Source organism: Polypterus senegalus, chromosome 5, assembly GCF_016835505.1.
Source record: "Polypterus senegalus isolate Bchr_013 chromosome 5, ASM1683550v1, whole genome shotgun sequence".
NCBI lineage: Eukaryota > Metazoa > Chordata > Cladistia > Polypteriformes > Polypteridae > Polypterus > Polypterus senegalus.
In genome coordinates, this window is record NC_053158.1 from 204,351,254 (window position 1) to 204,367,820 (window position 16,567).

Here is a 16,567-nt window from a genome sequence, read left to right on the forward strand (position 1 = left end):
CCAATTATGATTATTTTAAATGTGAGCCTGGCTGCTGAACAGATAAACAAAAAAAAGGGAGACAATGCGCTCTGTGGGCCCATTATTCTTGACAAACTAAAGTGTTCTGAGAACAATGGCCTCGTGGGACTGAAGAACGTTAAAAGGTTCTTTTGAATTTAACTAAATTCACATTAATATGGTAATTTCTTTGAACAATAAATCCTTATTAGCAATGTTTCATACAGACATTTAGAATAAAGCAGCAATTTGTGTTTTTTTTTTTCTTTTAAAAAAATCTGACATTTCTTCCATAATATCTTGGAAAGAGGGCACCGCAACAGGTTCATGAATTACTTTTGAAAGGTTGCCTGCTTTACCAATCCGATCTTGTTGTTTATGCAACACAATGCAACACAACTCATTTTTCATATAGCGCCCTTCGCTGAGTGCAGGCGCAGAGCATTGTGAACAAATTCTCAGGTAAAATGCAAGTATACATTATACTAATTATACTAAGTGCAGAATTAGTGCTGTGAAAGACAGGGGGCGCTATTGAGCCCCAAACCCCAGACACTACTGACAAGCAGACAATGAATTTTATTTGTCCAAATACCTTCTAAACAATGCAGAACATAAATGGGTGATAAATTCCTTTTCTCTCTTCTCCCATCTCCTCTTCCTCTTGCAAGTGTTGCTCCTGACTCCAACTGTCTAAGGCATGACAGAGTGCCCACCAGAGTCTGCCCACATTCTGATGGAAGCAGAGTCAGGCGGAAGTCTCTAGAAAGCAGGGATGAGTCCTCCTTTCAGCTCCCCCGGGAGTTAGGCATGATATACCACAGGGCTGTAGATTGGGACTACAATTCCCAGCATGCCTGTGGATTGAAAAGCAGGGGCAGCAACACAAGAATGCTGCCCTCCAGTGGATTGGGGTAGTATAGGCTCCGGGAAGGCCGACTCTTCAAATCCCTTCATCCTGCAGGCCTCCCTTACTGGCACAATGGGCACTGGCTGGGGACCCCAGGTGCATTGGGGTCCATGATGTTCCTGATTCGTAAGTATGTTTCTGTTTTGCTATCAAAACAGGGGCCCCAGCACACTTTGTTGCCTGGGGACCTATGATGTTTTAAGAAGGCCCTGGTGGAAAGGGTTCTTGACCTGGTCAGGGTGCCAGACAATCCCTGACAAAACTTAAAGTGCATATAAAGATTCATCTTTCTTAAAACACATGGAGGATAAAGTAGAAACTGGTTAAACATAAATGGAAGCCAACAATATCTGTCCATTAATTAACTGAGGGCTTTATGGTCAAAGTCAGACACGGTTACAGTCCTGGAGACTTCGGCCAACTGGCCGCCTAAACCCCTCCGGGGTATTCCATAGTGGAATCTGCGCTGGCTGTCCAGTCTGATGAGAGAATCTTTCCATCTGATGATTCCAATGTTGCTTTATCTGAGATGACTTTTCCACATGCAGAAGAGCAACCTGGCAGTAGAGCAGTGGCACCGAGTGCCACATCCAGATACCAGGAGGAGAAACAGAATAGTGGAGAGTCAGTTTATAAATGTTGTACCATTGTATTTCTGTGCAAATGATTAACATATACAGTAGAAATGCAGTCTGCACAGCTAATCAGCAGCTCTAGTCAGGGTATGCCAGAATTAAGTTGTGTCTTCTTCATGAGGCTGAAGCTCTGTTTCTATGTCCCTTTATCCATCTCTCCATCAATTCCCCTATTTTCCTCTCCTACATACCTACCTGCATAGCACCACTTGTCCTGGATGGAAGCCCAGCCGTAAAGGGGACGCCCACCCGTCATTGATCACAGGGTCGCACTCATGCTCTCATACGCAATCACTTTGCACTGAGTCAGACCACAACAAAAGGAGGGATGTCAAAGTGAGATGTTTATCGTTAAACGAAGCAAGGCCCAAAACCCAAGAGACGGTTGGTTGTGCACCCAAGGCAAGTCTGTGATATAGCGGGCTCATGGCTCCGAACGAATGGTCAGTTTTTAATTAAGAATCTGTTTGGCCGTGTCAGTCTCCGTGGGTGCACTCGCGCAACCTGCAGGGAGTTGATGAGGTAATTGGGTCGAGATGCGCCTGCACATGAAGGTGCTATCACTCTCAAGTGTTTCATCGGCTTCCTGCGGTACAGGATGGAGACACTAGGCCCACGGAGCCATATAAGTATGAGCCGGCACAGGAAATGGAGGGACGGAAGAGAAGAAAATAAAAGAGATAGAAAGGCTTGCAGAACAAGAGTGCGGCATTTGGGCAGAGAAAGAGGACGAGCCAGAAGAGGGATGGCAGTGCAGTCAGGGGTCCCGCAAGGGATCAGCACTCTAGGGACAGATCGTATCTACTGATTGTGCTGAGGAGTAGGTGCGATCGAGGGAGGCCATCCTTTCCAGGGATCCAAGTGACAACTGCGTGGGCATGAATGATGACGGGAGGACCACTGACCCCAAGCGGTCTGGCAGACGCCAATGGAGACAGCCAAGACAGGGGTACGGAGTGAGAGGTGAACAAGTGATGGGTGAGCTGGAAGATGTGGAAGGAGTAGGGCTCACCTTGTATGGCCCAATATCTGGAGGTTTTTTTATTCTCATTTTTAGCCTGGTTTTAAACATTTGGATTTTTCACTGTCTCTATGGATTATTTATGAACTTTGACATCTGCACTTTTGGACACAAACTGTTTTGCTTTATTTATTTATTTTTTACTGTTAACATAAGCAGTTTTGCACTTTGCACCATCACATTGCTTAGCATGTGTTTTGTCCCCATCTGTCGGTTCATTCGGTTACGTTATCGACGGTCTCAGGCTTCAAGAGGCTCCCAAAAACTGGTAGAGGGAACACAGAGCCGGACCCGCACTTTCACAAACTCAAAAATCACCATCAGGAGAATAAAAGATGAGCGAATAACCCGAGAACAAAGCACACAACACTGGAGTCTCAAACATGGCAAACAGGGATGTCCTTCAGAGTAAGCTGGGACCTTCACGACCCTGCCCAGATAAGGCAGGCCAGACCAAACTGCAATCCCAATCCCAATTCCAAAAATGTTGGGATTCTGTTGTCACACACGCGTGTTTAGGAGGCAGTCAACAAGCCCGGAGGTGATTGAAGTATCGCGAGATGGGGGATTGATCTACAGTACCAACGCCTCTCTCTTTCCTTTCCTTCAGACCCAAAGAAGAAAAATAATACACCTACCATTCTTCTGGTTTCCCAAGATGGCCGTTGAACATCACTTCCGACTTTCGCGTCTTGACTCCCTCCAATGACGACGTTTCCGGTTCCTTTTGATGACCGTCGTATCCGTGTGCCAGTTTCGACATCGTCTCCTGCCAACTCATTTCCGTCCGCCATTTTGTCCACATATAAAAACGCCAAGTTTTGTTTGTAAACTGAGGAGATCGTTCCTCCCTCACACTATGCGACTCTTCAATTCCACCCGGGGGAGTAAATGCGAACATTAATTTTATTTTAATTTTTTTTCATTTTTATTACAATTTAATTTAATATTGTTTCTTTGTATCAGTATACTGCTGCTGGATTATATGAATTTCCCTTTGGGATTAATAAAGTATCTATCTATCTATCTATCTATCTATCTATCTATCTATCTATCTATCTATCTATCTATCTATCTATCTATTATATAGTGCCTTTCACTCTATCTATCTATCTATCTATCTATCTATCTATCTATCTATCTATCTATTATATAGTGCCTTTCACTCTATCTATCTATCTATCTATCTATCTATCTATCTATCTATCTATCTATCTATCTATATAGTGCCTTTCACTCTATCTATCTATCTATCTATCTATCTATCTATCTATCTATCTATCTATCTATCTATCTATCTATCATATAGTGCCTTTCACTCTATCTATCTATCTATCTATCTATCTATCTATCTATCTATCTATCTATCTATCTATTATATAGTGCCTTTCACTCTATCTATCTATCTATCTATCTATCTATCTATCTATCTATCTATTATATAGTGCCTTTCACTCTATCTATCTATCTATCTATCTATCTATCTATCTATCTATCTATCTATCTATCTATCTATCATATAGTGCCTTTCACTCTATCTATCTATCTATCTATCTATCTATCTATCTATCTATCTATCTATCTATCTATTATATAGTGCCTTTCACTCTATCTATCTATCTATCTATCTATCTATCTATCTATCTATCTATCTATTATATAGTGCCTTTCACTCTATCATATAGTCTCATCTATCTATCTATCTATCTATCTATCTATCTATCTATCTATCTATCTATCTATCTATTATATAGTGCCTTTCACTCTATCTATCTATCTATCTATCTATCTATCTATCTATCTATCTATCTATCTATCTATCTATCATATAGTGCCTTTCACTCTATCTATCTATCTATCTATCTATCTATCTATCTATCTATCTAATTTGTCAACTGTTCTCTAAAAGGTTTTGACCCGCTTTTTTTTTTGCCTGAGTGTTTTTCTTTTGTCCATCAGACATTATACGGGACGGTCTCCAAATTGTTCCAGTTGTGGAATTGTTTTCTTATTACACTGTGTAAAATGTAAATGGAAGCAGAATGCGATGATCTACAAATCTTATAAACTCTTATTTTATTAATGCAAAAGAACATAGAAAATGTTTAAACTGATAAAATGTGCCACTTTATGAAAAGAAGGTTCATTTTGTTTTTTAGTTTGTTTTTAAACATTTTATTGAATTTATTAAAATAAAAAATTCCATACAAGCAAGTCAAGTTTTACAAAGCTAAGCTTGAATCAAATCATGTCAATTTGAATTTGACGGCAGCAACACGTCTCAAAAAAGTCGGGCGGGGTTTCCTGTTGAATGCTGCGTAGCATCCCATCTCCTTTTAAAATTAGTCCGTCAACGTCTGGGAAGTGTTGGGCTTTTGGGAGAGGAACGTTGCCCCATTCTTCTCCGATGTAGGATTCTAGCTGCTCGACAGTCCTGGGTCGTCTTTGTCATATTTTCGTGTTTTCAATTGGTGAACGGTGTGGACTGCAGGCAGGGCCAGTTCAGCACCCGGACTCTTCGACGATGAAGCCGTGCCATTGAAATAGATGCAGCATGTGGTTCAGCATTGTATGGCTGAAATACTCAAGGCCTTCCCTGAAAAAGACGTCGTCGGGATGGGAGCAGGTGTTGCTCTGAAATCAAAGATTTAATCGAAAAACGAAATAAGGAGGTACGTCTTACCTCATCCACAATCAAAATACGAGTAGAAACACTCGTGTCCCAAATCCTCATTGATTTCTGGAATGTTCCTGAGCCCAGGCCTGTGCTGTCCATGACGGCCCGATGGTCACTGGTATCAGATATTGATGTCTATTGCGCACAGAGATTTCTCCAGATTCTCAAAATCTTGGGATGGTATGACGTACTGTAAAAGATGAGATCTTCAAACTCTTCACAATTTTTTGTTGAAAAACGTTATTCTGAAATTCGTTCCACCGTTCTTTTTTTTTTTATTTTTTGCAGATTAGTGAACCTCTGCCCATTTCACATTCGGGAGACTCTCTAAGATGCCCCTTTTTATACCCAGTCGTGCTACTAACCTGATGCCAATTCATCGAATTAGTTGTAAAATGTTTTTCCAGCACTTTCTTTTTAGTACCACTTACTTTCCCAAACTTTTGTTGCCCCTGTCCCAACTTTTCTGAGACATCAAATTCAAAATGAGCGAATATCTCTCTATTATAAATAAAAGACTTGGGAAGAGAGACGAGATGTGACTTTTTCAGGGAGACATTTTCATGTCCTGCAAGACAAGACTTCGTGCCAAGATATTTAACCAGGCCCGGCGCCGGAAATAAAAGACAAAGAGTAGATGACAAAGTAGAATGTTGTAAAGAATTCAAAATCATTGGTGTGATACACATGAAGAGCAGGTTAGAGATAATGAAAGTACGAAAATTTGAAAGTCTCAAAAGATCACATTAGCGCAAACAAATGAAAATTATTACTCGAAATAACGGAAGAGCGAAAAGAGATCAAATATATTGCTCGGCTTTAAACTTTAAGTCAGAGACTTGTAGATCATCTAATTTGTTTTGTCATCTGGGAGAAATAGTGTTTCTTCTCAATGAAGAGGCGTATCCGTGAGAATTAAAAGATTTATTTGGTGAAATTGAAATCTACAAACACTATAGGAAAAATATCCAAATCTACAATAATCTGTTCGCGTTCACATTATTCAATTCTCAAAACATAGATTAATACAATTCAGGACCATACGCTATGAGAATTTGTGGTCCCGCAACAATTAAAGCTATGACAAGTTTAATGTCAAAGAAACTACAATTCGGTCAGGTTTATATTTATGATCACGGAGAAGCGATGCAACATAGAATCAAAAGAGCTAAGCGATCAGACGTCATAGAAAGTCTACAGCCAATGATGAATACAAATCCATACGTCCAAAAGTATCGCACTTTACACAAAATTAATCTGAAAAACTCGGACAAAGAAGTTTTCTTGGATTTCTATATGAGATAATTTCAAGTCACTCGAGACAAGACTTTGTGCCTGGAGATTTAACCAGGCCCGGGGCTGGAAATAAAAGACAAAGAGTAGATGACAAAGTAGAATGTTGTAAAGAATTCAAAAACGTTGGTGCGGTACACATGCAGAGCAAGTACGAAAATTAGAAAGGATAGTGTGGCCTGCGGCTGGGGGTGGTACCCAGCCGGGATGCCTAGGAGGACCGGAGGAGGGTTTGCACCTCCTCCAGACCACGAGGGGGCGACCGCCCTGGTTGCACTGGGGGGCACCCCGGTGCCTGAAGAACCCTGGACCTCAGCGCTTCCGCCACACCAGGAAGTGCTGGGGGGGAAGAAGACTGGGGACACCCTGAGGGCTTCCGGGTGCGCAGCCGGCACTTCTGCCACGCAGGGGAGTGTCGGGGAGCAGCTGGAGCCCATCTGGGCTGCTATAAAAGGGGCCGCCTGCCTTCAGTCGGAGTCAAGAGCCGGGTGGAAGAGGACTGGAGTCCAGAGAGAGAGGAGTGGAGGCGGCCAGAAGGAAGGCACTGGAGAGTGAGGCCTGGACTTTGGGGGATCGGTGCTGGAGGCACTGGGTTGTGCACTAACTAACTGTAAATATTATAAATAAATAATGTATGTGTTGGGTGATAAACCGTTGTCCGCCTGCCTGTGTCCGGGCCACGTTCCACAATAGTAAAGATCGCATTAGTGCAAGCAAAGGGAAATTATTACTCGGTGAAATAACGGAATAGCAAAAAGAGATTGAATACAGTGGTGTGAAAAACTATTTGCCCCCTTCCTGATTTCTTATTCTTTTGCATGTTTGTCACACAAAATGTTTCTGATCATCAAACACATTTAACCATTAGTCAAATATAACACAAGTAAACACAAAATGCAGTTTTTAAATGATGGTTTTATTATTTAGGGAGAAAAAATCCAAACCTACATGGCCCTGTGTGAAAAAGTAATTGCCCCCTGAACCTAATAACTGGTTGGGCCACCCTTAGCAGCAATAACTGCAATCAAGCGTTTGTGATAACTTGCAATGAGTCTTTTACAGAGCTCTGGAGGAATTTTGGCCCACTCATCTTTGCAGAATTGTTGTAATTCAGCTTTATTTGAGGGTTTTCTAGCATGAAGCGCCTTTTTAAGGTCATGCCATAGCATCTCAATTGGATTCAGGTCAGGACTTTGACTAGGCCACTCCAAAGTCTTCATTTTGTTTTTCTTCAGCCATTCAGAGGTGGATTTGCTGGTGTGTTTTGGGTCATTGTCCTGTTGCAGCACCCAAGATCGCTTCAGCTTGAGTTGACGAACAGATGGCCGGACATTCTCCTTCAGGATTTTTGGTAGACAGTAGAATTCATGGTTCCATCTATCACAGCAAGCCTTCCAGGTCCTGAAGCAGCAAAACAACCCCAGACCATCACACTACCACCACCATATTACTGTTGGTATGATGTGCTTTTTCTGAAATGCTGTGTTCCTTTTACGCCAGATGTAACGGGACATTTGCCTTCCAAAAAGTTCAACTTTTGTCTCATCAGTCCACAAGGTATTTTCCCAAAAGTCTTGGCAATCATTGAGATGTTTCTTAGCAAAATTGAGATGAGCCCTAATGTTCTTTTGCTTAACAGTGGTTTGCGTCTTGGAAATCTGCCATGCAGGCCGTTTTTGCCCAGTCTCTTTCTTATGGTGGAGTCGTGAACACTGACCTTAACTGAGGCAAGTGAGGCCTGCAGTTCTTTAGACGTTGTCCTGGGGTCTTTTGTGACCTCTCGGATGAGTCGTCTCTGCGCTCTTGGGGTAATTTTGGTCGGCCGGCCACTCCTGGGAAGGTTCACCACTGTTCCATGTTTTTGCCATTTGTGGATAATGGCTCTCCTGTGGTTCGCTGGAGTCCCAAAGCTTTAGAAATGGCTTTATAACCTTTACCAGACTGATAGATCTCAATGACTTCTGTTCTCATTTGTTCCTGAATTTCTTTGGATCTTGGCATGATGTCTAGCTTTTGAGGTGCTTTTGGTCGACTTCTCTGTGTCAGGCAGCTCCTATTGAAGTGATTTCTTGATTGAAACAGGTGTGGCAGTAATCAGGCCTGGGGGTGGCTATGGAAATTGAACTCAGGTGTGATACACCACAGTTAGGTGATTTTTTAACAAGGGGGTAATTACTTTTTCACACAGGGCCATGTAGGTTTGGATTTTTTATTCTCCCTAAATAATACAAACCATCATTTAAAAACTGCATTTTGTGTTTACTTGTGTTATATTTGACTAATGGTTAAATGTGTTTGATGATCAGAAACATTTTGTGTGACAAACATGCAAAAGAATAAGAAATCAGGAAGGGGCAAATAGTTTTTCACACCACTGTATTCAATCCAGCAAAGACACATCCATCATGTGGTTTTGATTTGGATCCAGAAGTGAGAGACGTCGATAGTTTTAAAGTTTAATAAATGCGGAGATAAAACAGGCCTCAAAACTACTGAGCCCACCGGTTTGAGAGCAGGAACTAAGGGTATGTGTGTGTAAAATACACGTTAGTACCTCGGCAGAAAGGGGAGTGGCTAATGGAAAGTGGGCGGTGTCAAAAGAGAAAAGGGCGTCGGCGAATGTCTCCGGTCACTGAATCTGTCCGAGTCTTCAGGCTGTCTCTTCTGCAGCTGGACTCTGTGGAATTGGGGTTGTACTACTGGCAGGCTTTTTGCTGTCACCTTACAGTGACTGTGGGGCCAGCAGGCCACCCCCTATGCCAGTGTGTACTGTCACATCAGGCTGGAGCCAGCATCACCATCATTAAATCTTAGACAGGTACCAGCCTTGGATCGGGTACCAGTCCTCACAGGTGCCAACTTTTCCTAAGTCTCAATATTAATATAAACTGCTAGATTTAGGCACCTCGTCTTGTATAATTTTAATAAGATTTCTGTTTTTTTTTGCAATGTACCCTTCCCTGGCCTGGGTGATGGGAATTCTCCATTTTTCTTGCCTTACCTGTGGTATGCATCAGCCGCCTTTACGTTTTACCTATTTAATAAATCATCACACACAATACTCCTTGGGTGCCTCAGACACGTTTTCACACAATCTTCTCGCTCAAAGTGTCTTCGGGTAAAGTCAGTGTGGACGTTTGGCCTCTTCACACGTATTGTTCACAGCACAAAATGGAACCAACTCTCCAAACTGACCAGAAGAGGACGCCTCCTCAGACCGCCAATCCAGATGGCTTCCCAGCAGATTTAACGAGTGAGGCGAGACGCAGCTGTCAACGTGATTCGGCAGCAGACAGATTTGTGGCTCTCGGCGCCTCATTTGTCATTTCACATCGAATTTCCTCCCATCCTGGGAATGTCAGAAGGCGCGTCGACGAGTCTGAAACTCTCCCCTGTGTTGTTGTGGAACTTTTTTTAATGGTTGTTATGGAGCCCACCTCATTTGTATGCATCTCTTTCAGGGTTCCTGGAGAAGGAGATCACAAAAGCAGGCATTCCGATGACAGATGCCAGTGTCCTAGGAGAAGCCCCCTGTGCCCGGGAGCTCCTGGAGCTGGAGGTTAGTCTTTTATCATTAGCACGTCTCCATCTGTAAGCTGCCACATGACTTGAATGGTTCAGATAAATAAAAAAGGTCACAGGGAGACGGGTGTCTCCTAGTAGGAACAGCTGAAAGAGGAAAAGTCTTTTTGATACGCAGCATTAATCTTCATCTATCAGGTGCTTATGTCCAGAAAGACCTCAAAAAGTCCAATTAACATCTGGAAAGTTAACAAGCAGGGCCCAAGATGGTTGGAACCAAGGTCAGCTTGTGGGCTAGGTGGGCAAGGGCGACCAAACACATTTAGGGTATACAGTAGATTAGGGTGTCCGCATTCATGTGAAGACCACTGGGGGTCCCTAAAAGTCATATTCATATTATCCCAAAGGCACATTATCTGCTCTTGCTGTGACTGATGACTTATTAAGTGTTCAAAAAAAGTTTAGAGCAGGCGTCCCCAACTGCCCTTAATGCAGATCCGTAAATAACTTTGATATGCCATAGAAGTATTGCTGCGCTTGGTCCGTCTTTCTGTTCTTTTAGAACTGACTTCTTAATGGTGTGTGTGGCAGAGAGATAAAGCAGCAAAACTTTGGGGTGAGATGAGGAGACCACCGGAAAAAGGCAGAGGCTTGACACACATTTATTGATGGCGCTCTTTATCAAAGGCAGACTGGAGCTGAAATCCTTATTGCAGTCACAAATAAACTTAAGATTCTTCTTCTTTTGCTCTTTCACTTAAAACACCCTAAATGTTTTGAACCTCTGCTTTTTTAACCCCTGGAATCAATCTATCTATCTATCTATCTATCTATCTATCTATCTATCTATCTATCTATCTATCTATCTATCTATCTATTTTATAGTGCCTTTCATATCTATCTATCTATCTATTATATAGTGCCTTTCACTCTGTCTATCTATTGTGAACGCTGGCCCCGGCACAGACAGACGGACATCATATTTTCACCACACACCATTTATTAAGCAACACTATTCACAAGTTTGTGCTCACGTGCACCCCCAGTGCCTTCTTGCACCGACTTCCCCAAAGTCCAGGCCCACAGTCTCTTGTGCCTTCCTGGCCGCCTCCCGTCCTCTCTCTCCAGCTCTGTCCGCTTCCTCCCGACATCCACCAAATGACTGGAGGGAGGCGGCCCCTTAAATATTGCCCCGGATGAGCCCCAGGTGTTTCCGGCCTCTTCTTTAGCCACGCCCCAGCGTGGCGGAAGTGTCGGCTGCTTTCCTGGCTGCTCTCCGGGCGCCACACAAAGTCTTCCCCCCGGCACTTCCTGGTGTGGCGGAAGTGCCGGGCTCCCGGGATAATTAGGCACCGGGCGCCGCCTGGCGGTGGCCACGGGTCCCTACAGGGCTGGGCTTCCAAGCCCTGTACCCGTGGTCCCCTACACAACCAAGACGGACGCCCCCTCGCGGTCTGGAGGAGGCACAAGCCCTCCTCTCTCCTCCTCCTGGCGTCCCGGCCGGGCTCCAGCCCCAGCCGGGGCCCACACTATCTATCTATCTATCTATTAAATAGTGCCTTTCACTCTATCTATCTATCTATCTATCTATCTATCTATCTATCTATCTATCTATCTATCTATCTATCTATCTATCTGTCTGTCTGTCTGTCTGTCTGTCTGTCTGTCTGTCTGTCTATCTGTTTTATAGTGCCTTTCATATCTGTCTGTCTGTCTGTCTATCTATCTATCTATCTATCTATCTATCTATCTATCTATCTATCTATCTATCTATCTATTATATAGTGCCTTTCACTCTATCTATCTATCTATCTATCTGGTTTATAGTGCCTTTCATATCTATCTATATATCTATGTAAAGTACCTTGAACATGAGAAAATAATATAAACTTAAAAATAAAATGTTCTATCTGTCATAAAGTGCATTTATCTATCTACAGTGGAACCTTGGGTCACGACCATAATTTGTTCCAAAACTCGTAACCCAATTTGGTTGTGACCGAAGCAATTTCCCCCATAGGATTGTATGTAAATACAATTAATCCGTTCCATACCGTACAAACTGTATGTAAATATATTTTTTCAAAGATTTTTAAGCACAAAAATAATTAATTACACCATAGAATGCACAGCGTAATAGTAAAGTACATGTAAAAACATTGAATAATATTGAGTAAACCTTGAACAGAGAAAAGTAACATTGCAAGAATTCACACTACAGCCTTATGATCCGCTCACTGTAAACACTTTTTTTAATGAGTTTTAAGCAGAGGGAAAAACATGAACATTTGAAAAATCCGTTAATTTAATAAACAACCAAGAAAAGTAACATTGCAACAATGCACGCTATGAACCGATCGCTGTAAACAGAAGTGAAGTGGAGGTTAAAATCAGATAGAAAACAGTCTTCATTAAATACAATGAGGTTAAAACAATGCTCGAAGCAGTCTCTTTAAAAACAAGCCCGGTGTATTCTTTAACTGCCTTCTCGGCCTTACGCGGCCAGCCCTCTCTCTCTCTCTCTCGCTCACTCGCTGCACAGGGAGAGACTGAACACGTGCGGAAATCATCGGTGCGTATGAACCGGAAGGGAAACTGGCTTGTTCGTCACCTGAGTGTGTGGTCGTGAACAGATGTAAAAGTTTGGCAAACTTTTTGGTTGTAACCCAATTTGTACATGTTCAGACACGTTTGTGACCTGAGGTTAAACTGTATCTATACAATACAATACAATACAGTTTATTTTTGTATAGCCCAAAATCACACAGGAAGTGCCGCAATGGGCTTTAACAGGCCCTGCCTATTGACAGCCCCCCAGCCTTGACTCTCTGAGAAGACAAGGAAAAACTCCCAATAAAAACCTTGTAGGGAAAAATGGAAGAAACCTCGGGAAAGGCAGTTCAAAGAGAGACCCCTTTCCAGGTAGGTTGGGCGTGCAGTGGGTGTCAAAAGTAGGGGGTCAATACAATACAATACACAGAACAGAACAATTCCTTAATACAGCATAATAATAAAAATTTTAGAAGTACAGTTTAACAGTAGATGATATGACATAATTAGGTTTGGATATTTTTAGAGTCCTGGAGACCTCTTCCATCTAGCTGCCTCCCCATTTGGCCATGCCACGGCTGAAACGTTGCTCCGATGAAAGGACCCCTCTTTCCCATGATTCCTGTGATCCTCCATCAGGGATGACTTTACCATAGGCAGGCAAACAACTTGGCAGGTGGGCCGTGGCACCAATTGCCACATTTGGGTACCGAGAAAAGAAACAGAATAGGTGAGGGTTAGTATTCAAATATAATTATCTTATTACTTATGTTTTAGTGCTAATGACTGACAACAGAGATGCAGTCTGTACAGTTAATCAGCAGCTCTAGTCAGGGTGTGCTAAACTGAAGTAGTGAGTCTTCAGCCGGGATTTAAAGGCTGAGACTGAAGGGGCATCTCTTATAGAAGCAGGAAGACCATTCCACAGTTTTGGGGCCCTGTAACTAAAAGCTCGACCTCACACTGTTATTTTATTAATCCTTGGAATCCTAAGCAGACTGGCATCTTGAGATCTTAATGTGCGCTCAGGTTTGTAAGTCATGATAAGTTCAGACAAGTAAGCCGGACCTTGGCCATTTAATGCTTTATGTGTTAAAAGGAGGATTTTGAAATCTGCCCTAAACTTAACTGGGAGCCAGTGTAAAGATTTAAGAACTGGAGTTATGTGTTCATATTTTCTTGTTCTTGTAATAATTCTTGCAGCCGCATTTTGGATTAACTGGAGGCTGTATAGAGAACAGTTTGAACAGCCAGTGAACACCGCATTGCAGTAGTCAATCCTACTAGAGATAAATGTCTATCTACTAGAGATATCTATCTATCTATCTATCTATCTATCTATCTATCTATCTATCTATCTATCTATCTATCATAAAGTGCATTTCTCTAGCTGTCTGTCTGTCTGTCTGTCTGTCTAACACAACACTTAGGTCTGTGTGTCCAGTCCCTCTAAGTTAGGCTTTGTTGATGCAGTTTCTGACAGGAAGTGTGAGATTGAGGCGCATGTGGAGGACTAAAGGGGTAAGACACACACTAAGAGAGTCACCTTCAAAGATGACAATGTAAAGCCGGACAGGAGGCATGAAAGTAATGAGAGTCTGAGAAGCGGGCCATACGGGGATGCACTTGATGAAGTGAGCGCCGATGAAGAGATGTTCACAAATGCAAAAACAGAGGAAAGATGCTGAAGATATGTAAAGGGCAAGAGACAGCAAATATTTTTAATTATTCTAATCGGGTACTGTGACTTGTTTTTTTTATAAATTCTGACTTGTCTAAATTATATTTTGAATGTTTAAATATGACTAGTGGTATTGAATCTTTTCCATAACAAGTTCACAGTTTTGCTCAGGCAGACCCCTGAAAGCAGGAATGAAGAAGCTGCGTTAAGGAGGGCCACAGCCATTGTGTAGTGTAAGAGCTCTGGTGGGGGCGGTGCAGTGGGAAAAAAATGGAGATTTAAAGCACAAAAAGCTGTAATTTGGAGAATGGCACTTAGACATTAGTACAATGAATTAACCCCACACTCTGTGTGTTACTCCCACTTAAGCCCTTAGACTGCTTCCCATGCACACGTGTGTGACAAGTCTCAACTGATAAAAACAGGACCCAACCACAGCATCGATCTGTTTGTCGATTTTACAGCACTTGCACTCCATTAATGCACGAGTCAAACAAGATGAGACTAACAAAATATCGCGTCTCGGTGGCCTGGGTGAACTTGTGATTTATTAATTTTGAGGAAAAAGAGCTGTGGCTGACATGACAGTGCTGGACATTAGAGCATTAGAACATTCTAGACGAGAACAGGCCATTCAGCCCAACAAAGCTCGCCAGTCCTGTCCACTTATTTCTTCCAAAAAAACATCAAGTCGAGTTTTGAAAGTCCCTAACGTCTTACTGTCTACCACACTACTTGGTCGCTTATTCCAAGTGTCTATCGTTCTTTGTGTAAAGGTTTGTGTGAAATTTCCCCTTCACAAGTTTCCAACTGTGTCCCAGTGTTCTTGATGAGCTCATTTTAAAATCACCGTCTCGATCCACTGGACTGATTCCCTTCATCATTTTAAACACTTCAGTCAGGTCACCTCTTCATCTTCTTTTTCTTAAACTGTAAAGGCTCAGCTCTTTTAATCTTTCCTCATAATTCAACCCTTGTAGCCTTGAATCAGCCTAGTCGCTCTTCTCTGGACCTTTTCTTGCGCTGTTATGTCCTTTTTGTACCCTGGAGACCAAAACTGCACCCAGGACTCCAGATGAGTCCTCACCAGTGTGTTATAAAGCCTGAGCAGAACCTCCTGTGACTTGTACTCCACACATCAAGGCGCTATATAACCTGACATTCTGTTAGCCATCTTAATGGCTTCTGAACACTGTCTGGAAGTCGATAGCTTAGAGTCCACTGCGACTCCTAAATCTTCATAAGGTGGACTCTCGATTTTCCGACCGCCCATTGTGTATTCAAACCTAACATTTTCACTTCCTTTGTGTAATTCTTTACATCTACTGACATTGAATTTCATCGTCCACAAATCTGCCCAAGCCTGTATGCTATCCAAGTCCTTCTTTGATGGTATAACGGATTCCAAATTATCTGCTAATCCACCTATCTTGGTATCATCTGCCAACTTAACCAGCTTGTTACGTATATTCCTATCTAAATCATTTATAGGTATTAAAAATAGCAGCGGCCCACACACTGCCCCCTGCTGGTCACCACTCTTAACATCGACCAATTCTGATGAGGTTCCTCACACGTCACCCTCTGCTTCCTGTGTCTGAGCCAATTCTGCACCCATCTAAAAACATCACCCTGAACTGCCACTTCTTTTAACTTGATGTCCAACCTCTCATGTGGCACGTTATCAAATGCTTTCTGAAAGTCATGATCAATAATATCATCTGCTCAACTTTGATCGTTTCCTTTTGTTGCCTCCTCATAGAATTCCAACATGTTAGTAAAACACGACCTCCCTCTTCTGACCCCATGCTGACTGTTCCTAATAACTTCTGTCCTTGCCAGGTGTTGCTCAATCTTCTCCTTAATAATTCCTTCCATTAATTTTCCTGTGATGCACGTTAAGCTTACTGGCCTATAGTTGCTTGGATCTGCCCTGTCACCCTTTTTACATAACGGGATGATGTTTGCCATTTTCCAGTCCTTCAGAATCTCTCCAGTGCGCTTTGACTTCCTAAAATATGTGGCGGCTGGCATGTTGGTAAGGTAACTGGCTGAGCCCTCAGTGTTTTTTATGGCCTGTAGTAATCATTATGACAGCAACCATGCCATTTACACTTGCCAGGTGATAGTGGCTACTCGCTCAGACACTGGCACCTTACACCTTTTCCCGGACCCCAAAAGTGCAGAGGAGAGGCCGTGAGTGATCTTGTGCTTTCATTTACAAAGCATATTCTTGAGAGCAGGGGGTGGAGTCTCCATGCATCAGGCGGGAGGAGCT

At 42.6% G+C, this 16,567-nt stretch overlaps 1 protein-coding gene across 1 annotated transcript in view; it reads left to right on the forward strand.

Moving 5' to 3' along the window:
- Positions 1-16,567, forward strand: part of si:ch73-173p19.2 (V-type proton ATPase 116 kDa subunit a1) — a 165,890-nt gene that overhangs the window by 27,376 nt on the left and 121,947 nt on the right. Inside the window, exon 3 of the mRNA XM_039754151.1 lies at positions 9,998-10,095. Within this exon, the coding sequence (XP_039610085.1) occupies positions 9,998-10,095 (98 nt within the window). The remainder of the gene's footprint in view (positions 1-9,997; positions 10,096-16,567) is intronic.